Source organism: Alligator sinensis, unplaced genomic scaffold, assembly GCF_000455745.1.
Source record: "Alligator sinensis unplaced genomic scaffold, ASM45574v1 scaffold768_5, whole genome shotgun sequence".
NCBI lineage: Eukaryota > Metazoa > Chordata > Crocodylia > Alligatoridae > Alligator > Alligator sinensis.
In genome coordinates, this window is record NW_005841991.1 from 1099996 (window position 1) to 1109210 (window position 9215).

General features: G+C 44.8%; 1 protein-coding gene across 1 annotated transcript in view; it reads right to left on the reverse strand.

The window, feature by feature from the left end:
* PLEK2 (pleckstrin 2) overlaps window positions 1-9215 on the reverse strand; it is a 16888-nt gene that overhangs the window by 4202 nt on the left and 3471 nt on the right. The window contains exons 2-7 of the mRNA XM_006021400.3: window positions 7800-7964; window positions 6651-6832; window positions 5454-5545; window positions 4759-4946; window positions 4075-4176; window positions 1864-1947 (exon numbers count right to left, since the gene is read on the reverse strand). Of these exons, the coding sequence (XP_006021462.1) occupies window positions 1864-1947; window positions 4075-4176; window positions 4759-4946; window positions 5454-5545; window positions 6651-6832; window positions 7800-7964 (813 nt within the window). The remainder of the gene's footprint in view (window positions 1-1863; window positions 1948-4074; window positions 4177-4758; window positions 4947-5453; window positions 5546-6650; window positions 6833-7799; window positions 7965-9215) is intronic.

A 9215-nucleotide genomic window follows, 5' to 3' on the forward strand; every position in this document is an offset into this window, starting at 1 on the left:
GGGCAGCCATGGGGGGTGGGCTGGGGGAGCGGGCAGGGGCTGGGGGCTGGCAGGGGTCCCCCCATGGTCCCCTCCCCTCCCCATCCCCAAGCCCCTAATACTTACCAGCTCCAAGCCCGGCTCCAGCTCTCTGCTGCAGCCAGCAAGGACTGCCCAAATCATCGAAGCTTTCTGAATCTTTTCCAAAGATTCAGAGAGCTTTGAATCAATTTGGACCTTTTTATTGGTCCCCTGATTCGATTCGGATTTGGAGATTCAGCCACCGAATTGGGCCGAATCTCCTCTGAATTGAATCAGCACATGAAGTTTTGCACAGCCCCAATGGGAATCACACTAGGTACAGGTCCCCCAGAGAGGTCCAGGCCTTAGGGAATGAGTGGTGGAAATCAAAAGAGTGTATGACCTTGGAAAAAAGGTGCGGAGGGAAATCTTATTACCTTTGTAAGTAAATGATTATCTAACGATTGCTGATTTGCAAGATGTGTATAATTAGATCTAGGTCCCCCAGGCCACCACCATTGAGGGGTGGATCCAGGATTTCCCAAAGAGGGGTGTGGGAGCAGCAACCTGCACTGCAGGGGTGGCTGAATCCCCAGCTCCCAGCCTGCTTCACCCACACCAGCATGGGCATACTTTTTAAAATCCCTAATGCAGGTGAACCCCCCCACCTCCTTTCCCCTTCCTGTTCAGAGGGTCAGCTCCCTCCTCTCCAACTCCTCTGCCTGCTGCTGTAGCTTTCTCCACTGCTTGGGGGTGGGGAAGCTCCAGAGCCAGCTGCACTGAGCTGGAGCTGGGCTCAGCTGGGAAGAGGACAGTAGCAACAGTGTAGCAGGAGAGTAGTTCCCTCCACCCTGCCTATATCAGGTGCAGGGTAGAAGATCCCTCATGTTCTCAGCTAGGTCTAGCCCCCTCACCGGGAGCAGGACTGGCTCTGGTGCTTCCCTGCCCCGGTACAGCACCACCATTGAGGGGTGGATCCAGGATTTCCCAAAGAGGGGTGTGGGAGCAGCAACCTGCACTGCAGGGGTGGCTGAATCCCCAGCTCCCAGCCTGCTTCACCCACACCAGCATGGGCATACTTTTTAAAATCCCTAATGCAGGTGAACCCCCCCACCTCCTTTCCCCTTCCTGTTCAGAGGGTCAGCTCCCTCCTCTCCAACTCCTCTGCCTGCTGCTGTAGCTTTCTCCACTGCTTGGGGGTGGGGAAGCTCCAGAGCCAGCTGCACTGAGCTGGAGCTGGGCTCAGCTGGGAAGAGGACAGTAGCAACAGTGTAGCAGGAGAGTAGTTCCCTCCACCCTGCCTATATCAGGTGCAGGGTAGAAGATCCCTCATGTTCTCAGCTAGGTCTAGCCCCCTCACCGGGCGCAGGAATGGCTCTGGTGCTTCCCTGCCCCGGAACAGCAAGGAAAAGCAGGTAGAGGAGGGCCAAGGAGAGGGAAAGGGCAGAGAAGGGGTGGGCTTTTGATCAGGAAGGAGAAGGGAGGGAGGACCTTCATATGTGTTATGCCAGGGGTAGGCAACCCCCAGCATGGGTGCAGAGTGTGGCATTCCAAAGCATTTTGCCTGGCATGTGCGCCTCGGGGCAGACAGCAGGGAAGAGGCCAGGGCTGCAGTGCCACAATAAGGATTGGGCCCCTTGTGTCTCCTCCACCATCTGCCCCTGGCACGCCAATATCTTAAAAGTCGAGGTTGTGGGTATTTTTGGTACTCAGCTCAAAAAGGTTGCTGACCCCCTGCGTTAGAGGGACTTTAAAAAGTCCCCAGAGGCTTCTATGGTACAATGCAATCCAAAAAGGGGGTGCAGCCATGCCACTGCACCCCCATCTGGATCCTCCCCTGCTGCCATCCCATTGCTGACTTACCTTGGTGGGGTCATAGTAGTGCAGGAAAGCAGGCTCAGCCCTCAGAACAAAGCGCCTGACCTTCCAGTTTTTCCTTTTGTGCCCCTGAGAAATGAAGAAATGTAACTAGAATTAACATTCTCATTTTCACTAAAGGTCCTGGAAGTCCTTAAACATACTCCTGGAAAGCACTTCCATTAGTTTATCTCACTTCACATGAAGAGCACAAGCTTTGCATTTCAGGCAAGAGTGGACACAGTGGTGCTAACAGGGCGAGGGTAGAGGTCAAACCTGAAATTTTGCCCCTTTGCTAAACCCAGATTGGGACTTTCTTCCCAGCAGGCACAGCAAGCTGAACAGACTCCCATGTACTTAGATATCTAGGTTGTAACCGTATTGGTCTAGAGGAAAAGGCAATCAAGACTCGTAGTAGTTATGATATCTTTTATTAGACCAACAAGTTTTTTGCAAAAAAATGTCTTTAACTGCAAGCTTTCAGGCACAAACACCCTTCATCAGGCATTGGAGAAAAGATTGTAAAGGTTTTCCTGGGTATAAATGAAAGTTCATATTTTATTTTCATATTTCAGATCCTCACAGCAGGTGAGAGGCTCCAAACCACCTAAAAACTACCCAGAGGAGTTTTCCATCTATTGACTCCTCTGTGAAATCCTATGAAATATGAACTTACATTTCTACCCAGGAGAGCTTTTATAATCTTTTCTTCAATGCCTGATGATGGGTGTTTGTGCCTGAAAGCTTGCAATTAAAGAATAGTGTTTTGCAAAAATTGTGTTGGTCTAATAAAAGATATAATCTTTACTGTGAGTCCTGGTTGCCTTCCCCTGTACTTAGGGTTTTACAGCCACGTGACTAGGCATAGGATTTTCCTCTCTTCATCAGGATAAAACTATTCCAGCATCATTTTAGAAACATCTGATATTTCACTGACCCTGTTCCAATCCATGGGCATTTACAGAGGTCAAACATTAGGTTAACGGCTGATAAAGAAGCACTGACTAACTTCTGGAATGATTAGGTCCCTGAGGTAGTGTACAACTTCAAAGGAGGATTTTGAGCCACTAGGGAACAGGGACAAGTAAAACCCCTTCCTAAAGTCTCAACTGCCCCCACTTCTGCTTAATGTACTCAGTCTCCACCCACTAGTCATTCCTCACTCTTCTCTTGAGATTAGGAACCAGCAGGAGGCAGCAGAACATGATGATGAGGCTAGAAAGAAAAAGAAATGGCACAGAATCTAGCTTTGTTCTATGCCAGCACATAAAGAACTGCTGCCCCTTTGGAAGTAGGGGTAGGTTTGCCAGCAAACCTGGCAAAGGAGGAGGAGGGAAGGAGTTGTGGAGGATTTAGGTAAAAGTTGTCAATTTTAGAGGGCTGCAAAGGACAGAACACATTTATTTGCTCAGCTGACAAATGGGATTCCAAACCTTGTGTTTCTGTCCACCCCCTTTCACAGACCTCTCACTCTTGTAACAACTGTCAGGCAATAGGTTTAATGAGATTCTCCTACCCCATTAAACCCACTGCCTGACATCACCTTGTGCAGGTGATTAATTTACAGTATGAAACACGAGGATTAAAAAACCAGTTTGTTCTTGGTAAGTGTCAGAGTCTAACTTTCACAAACGAAGACTAGGAGCCTGCAAACAGTTACCCATTGGTAGAATTACATTTGAAGTCAATAGGACTTAACACACGAGCCACTATATGTATACATGTAACTGTTTGCAGGAATAGAATTTATTTCTGTATAAATTAATCACTCAGCACTGAAATGCAGCCAGCTCTGTGACAATGATACAATAGGTCTTTAACAGCACCACAAAACAGATTACAAGAAGTATGAGGAAGAAGAATAGGTAACAGTGGCAATGTTAGAGCAGTGCAAAACATGCAATTTGCATGCAGCTCTGAGGTGGTCAGTGGCCCCTGCTGCCTTATGGTTACATTTTAGCATGATGCCCCATGGAGGCACATGTAATTACTCAAGACGGAATTGTGCAGCAGTGAGTTCAACTGTTTTCTTACATGTCATTCTATAAACAAAGAGACTTCCTTCCCATTTCCACCCTTGCTCTCTATTTTGCAGTATTAACACAAGGTATAATTCTGCAGCTACCTCACTTCATTCTTGCTCTTAATATTCATATTTACCCTGAATGTAGCCTCAGAGTCTTGATTCTTAATAAGATAATCAAAAGTTGTATTTACCTGTTTTACTAAATATCCTTGTTTTACAATTGTTCCACTTAATTCCAGGATGCTGAGGTGCATGTCTTCCTTAGAATTGGTCTTTTTCTTATAGCTTTCAGCCTGCAAGTGGGAAAAAAATGTGATAGTTGGAAAACTTTTTAAAATGTTAATTCCAGTGAATACTAGTAAAATAACATACAGAATACCTTTGCATGGATTTTCTCATCTCGCACAGGGCTGTTGTTAACATGTTATTTTGTTTCCAGATAAATATATCTAATTCTGCATTGCTGTTGCATATCTCATCAGTTATACAATTACAAACAACAACCAACAGACCACAAAATGTACACCACAATGATTTTAATTTTTAGCCAAGCCTCCTTCTATCTTCCGTTAGTTCAAGCACAGGCTCTCTAAGCTTGCAGCAGGAGTCCCCATTCAAATCCTTTATTTTTCAACTGGTAGGTGTTTTCCTACCCAAATAGTTATTCCTTTCTGATTAAAATAAAAGCATTGGCACTATTAGAAATCCCAAAGCTTCTCATCTTTACGTTGTTCTTCATATCCATTTTCACCTTCTATATATATTTTGCCATTTAACACATACAAATGATCTCCCCACATGCTCTTTACCACTCGCCAAAGTAAGCATGTCACGAGACATGGGGAGATACCACTGCTAGAAGTCACATCACTTACAAACAGGTACAGTGCTGTGGAGTCATCTAGGAACTGTTCAGCTAGATTGCCACTGCGCATGGCTTCAGTGCTTCGGGCTCCAATAGGCCTGATGAAGTTTTCTTCCATCAGCATGGAAGCAAGTGTGACTGCCTCAAGTCGAGAGGCAGAAAAATTGTTGGAGATCAGCCAGTCCACCACTGCAGAACCTACCAACAGAAAGACAGCTTTCAAACAGCTATCACAGTGACGGACAGACTGATCACTATCCCTGTTGGCCCCTCTCCCCCAATGCATTCTAGCTTTAACATCATAGCAAAGACAGGTCAATGCTGAGCCTTGCAACAGTGACAGTGTTAGGGCAGTGTGAACCATGCAGCTTACATGCAGGCCTGAGGTTGCTAGTGGCATTTGCTACCTTATGGTTATGTTTTAGCATGATAATCTAATAAAGACTAGGATCCCAAAACTGGACCTCTGCGTGGAGGCCCCAGAAGCTAAATCCTGCTGATGTACAGGATTGACCCAAGATGTAGGATCCTATATTGACTTACATATTTCTAGAGAGTGGACAACAAAGCAATCAGGGCTCAGATGGGCCAGTACATTCTCTTGTGCAGGCATCTGTCCCTAACTAAGGGCTCTCCAGTGGATTCCTTTTCTCTGCAATATAAAGTCTCAGACACTGGAAGAATGGCTATCTGGGCTTTGCATACCTGTGAAGGTCTCCTTGTATGTGTTGCCTTGTTCCACATTGGGGGTCATTTTAATTCCACAACTGTTGTCATGCATTTTGTCCACAATGTGGCTGTAAAAGAGCAAAGGAGAACAGTGTTACATGGACAGACGGGGATTGGCCACATGCTTTACTGCCTCAGAGACACGGGCATTATTTCAAGAATAGATAACTACTTTCTGCTCCAATATGGGGGAATAGACTAGACACCGTGCTAAAATTTCTTTCAAAGCACAGCATAGGAAAAATGGATTAAGTGTCCCATCTGAAGTCCCATGGTACAGAGCAACAGGCTTAATGACTCTTGGAGACCTTCTGTTTCAAGAGTGAGACATTCTTAGTGAGACATTTATGTTGGAGTTTTTTATTTTGTGGACCTATTTATTTTATAGTCAGGGTTATTTTCTTTTCATTCTGAGTAGCAGCCTAGACTAAATGACCTCTTGAAATCTTTTGCAGCCATAGAAATAGTTCCTAGAAATCTGGGCCTCTATACAGCCATGACATGGATTCTGGTCATTCTTCCAAAAGAAAGATAATAGCTCTGTAAATCTTACCAGCCACCTGCCTAATTAGTGAATGCTAATCAATAAAGACCACGTTTTGACACTCAATCCAACACGACACATTCTAGGTTTACATACAACACTAGTGATGCTAGGACTTAGAAAGTTCTCAGGTCAGCCATAAGATACAGGGTGCGCTGCAGATCACAACTGGATTGAATAGCAATCCAGGACCAAAATGGCAGAGGTATATTGGGAGGAGATTACCTGGGCCCTTTTGGCATTGGGTGATACAACAGAAACAGAATTCTTAGCAGGGTTAGTTTCCACCCCCTGCAAAGATGAGGGCTTGTGAAGTAACCAAGGGCATACAGAGCTGCAGTAAACCCTATGCAGTGCAGTTGAGGGCCTTCAGTTGTTTGCTGTGGCTTTTACTTTGAAGGGCACCCATTCTCCAGTCACTGCATAGGACTGCTGATGAGCTCTGGCTGAGTGAAGAAACTGGGTTCTTTGAAGTAAAATCTGCAGCAAACAGCTGAGGATGTCACGCTTAGTTCACACTGGGTTGTCAGATTAAGTGATAGAAATGATCTGGGTTCCATGGTACCTGTGTAGACTACGTAGCTCTGTGGCTGTATGAAGTATTACAGGGTAGGAAACTGCACACTTACTTAAGACTGATGTTTGAGGGTAGTTTGAAGGAGTTCTTCATTCTGTGAAGATGTTGAACCTGCACTGGGTGCCCAGCATGAATGGCTCCTGTAATGTCCAAAGCCCAAGAGTCCCGTTCTTCCCTGGAGCAAGATTCTAGGAAATATTCTGTGTTGGTTTTTGTCTTCAGCTTAATTACCAGCTAGGGGCAGAGAAACAGTAATAGCATTTATAATCAACTAGGAATGCTCCACCTTCCTTAGTGCCACCTGAGTCAAATAAGGCGGCCTGCTGGATTTTACACAGAATCCTGGTCAGTCATTGGCCAGAGGGAGGCCAGCCCCAGATCAACTCTGAAGGAATCTTTGGAAATTTGTTTTGCAGATTTTTGCTTAGCTCCAAGAAATGTCTGTGGCATAGAGCCGCTGTATTTGAGTGAGCAGACCAGCCAAACATTGGAGAATGCAAGGATCTTAGGAACCTCCAATTCACCCTAACCTGGTAAGAGCCAAAAGCCATTACTACAATCATTCTAATGAGGGATTTATTGACATACAGTTCAGGCTAAGCATCATACATAAGCATTAAACCAACTTATTTCATTTGGAGGGAGACAGAGACACTCCAAGAAGAGCAAAGTAAAACACAGAGGGGGTGAAGAAGAGGAAGGAGGTATAGTTTCTTTAATTTTCTTCAAGGATTGCATCTTCTGTATTCCATTCCCTGCCCTTCCCTGCCCTGTCCTGCATATGTGGGCTAGCAGCCAGCTTAATCTGCTTCCTTTATTTGTTTTCTAACAGGAATTGGCTGCTGCTGAAAGTTTCCCTTGTTCTCCTTAGTGGAATAAGTTGAGGCATTTTCATCTATGCCCACATCTCCCATATGCAGACTTGTTTTTAAATACATGGTTCCATATCTGAACTAGTGCGTTTGGAGAATGACTTTGCCAACAGGAGTGGGAATCAGAGACAGCATGAAGAAATGCAGTACAACATCTGATCCTGACTTGTCCCATACTGCTGAAAGGTCGCTTAGTATCAGCTGGGCCCAGTTTTAGAGAGTATATAGGGTGATGAGGGACAAAGAGATTAAGAAAGTTAAGAACAGGAAAAGACTGGGGAGAAACTAAAGGAAAAGAAAAGGATGCCATCTATTTTTTCCAGACATACCGGTCTGTTCTCATACTCCAGGCACGGGCAAGTGATAGTGCAACCGTCCAAGAGGATCCTGCCCTTTGGAGATGGTTCCTTCCTGCCTCCTTCAATTTTATAATATAGCAGCTTGTCCTGCAGCAGAACAAACCACCTTACCTTCCAGTTATGGACAATGTGACCCTGCAGGAAAAGAAATTCCCATGATTAGCAGAGATACAGATATGAGAGAAACATGTTTCTCTCTACCCATTTCTGTTTTACATTAAAGGCATTGTGCCATTATCATTATGATATGCATACTCACTACTGTCTTCATAATGTCTATTATGTACAATGTTGTAATAACCCTACCAGCAAGGTTGCAGGCTTAACCAGTGAGGACCATTATCCAGGAACTTCAGCAAAGCCCCTTAACAAAAGTCCTACGGCGGAGATCCCTGGGCCTATTCAGAACTTTGTTTTCTGAACTGAGCTCTTTTCAATATCTTTTAAGAATATTTATAATTATTACACTTGAGTTAAAAAACAATTGCCTACCTTGTTTTTTGTTCAGTTTACTTCATTTATTTGTGTTCAGCCACCTCTCTAACCTGGAAATCTTTAGAAATGTACCACCAGCAGAAATCCAGGAGTTCAGACACAAACCATCATCTTGTTTGACAAAGTATTTCCTCTGATTTTATAAAATTATTGAGCAAAAGAGATCAGATATTTCCCTGGAATAAGCCTCCTCTTTGATGGCAAGCATTTTACTTCCAGAAGCACAGCTCAGATGAATGATTTAGAGGAACTGCCATTCATAGGCATCCTTTGGTCTACAGCATCAGGAATAGGGAGGAAGGTCTATCGTATTGAACTGGAGCCTGAAGTCAATGGGAGCTATTATCTGTGGAGTTTCTGCCTGGTGTTCAAGGAGTACATATCAGTTTAATTTTCTGTCAATCACTCTGGCATGTGGTAGCATATAAGGTTAGAAGAAGCCCTGAGAACTTGCAGTTGGGCAGTGGGGTTTTTCCTGGTTTACACAGTTTCCCCAACAACACTGCTAATTGGGGCTTTAGTCGTATTGTATCTGTCTCTCATCTTCTGTGACTAACCTGCTCACAATGTTCTTTCCTACATGATCTTTTTATTGGAACCTGAGTGGTGACTGCTACTGCCTCTAGGGCTATTATGCATAAAAACCCACCCCTTTTAGTCACAGCTGTGAATAACTGGAGCCTGAAGGCTATTTTTTTGCTATGGTGGCTAAACAACAGCTTGCCAAGGCGTGGGGAGGATCTGGCATAGACATGCTAGGTTCTGTCCTGGGGTGTTAGTTCTGGTGCAAGGGATCTGACTTCACATTTTTATGGGAGATGGAGGTCCTGATGCTCGTGAGAGGGTGGGGAGAACTGATAGAGTGGAACATGTAAGGTCCCGTCACAGCAG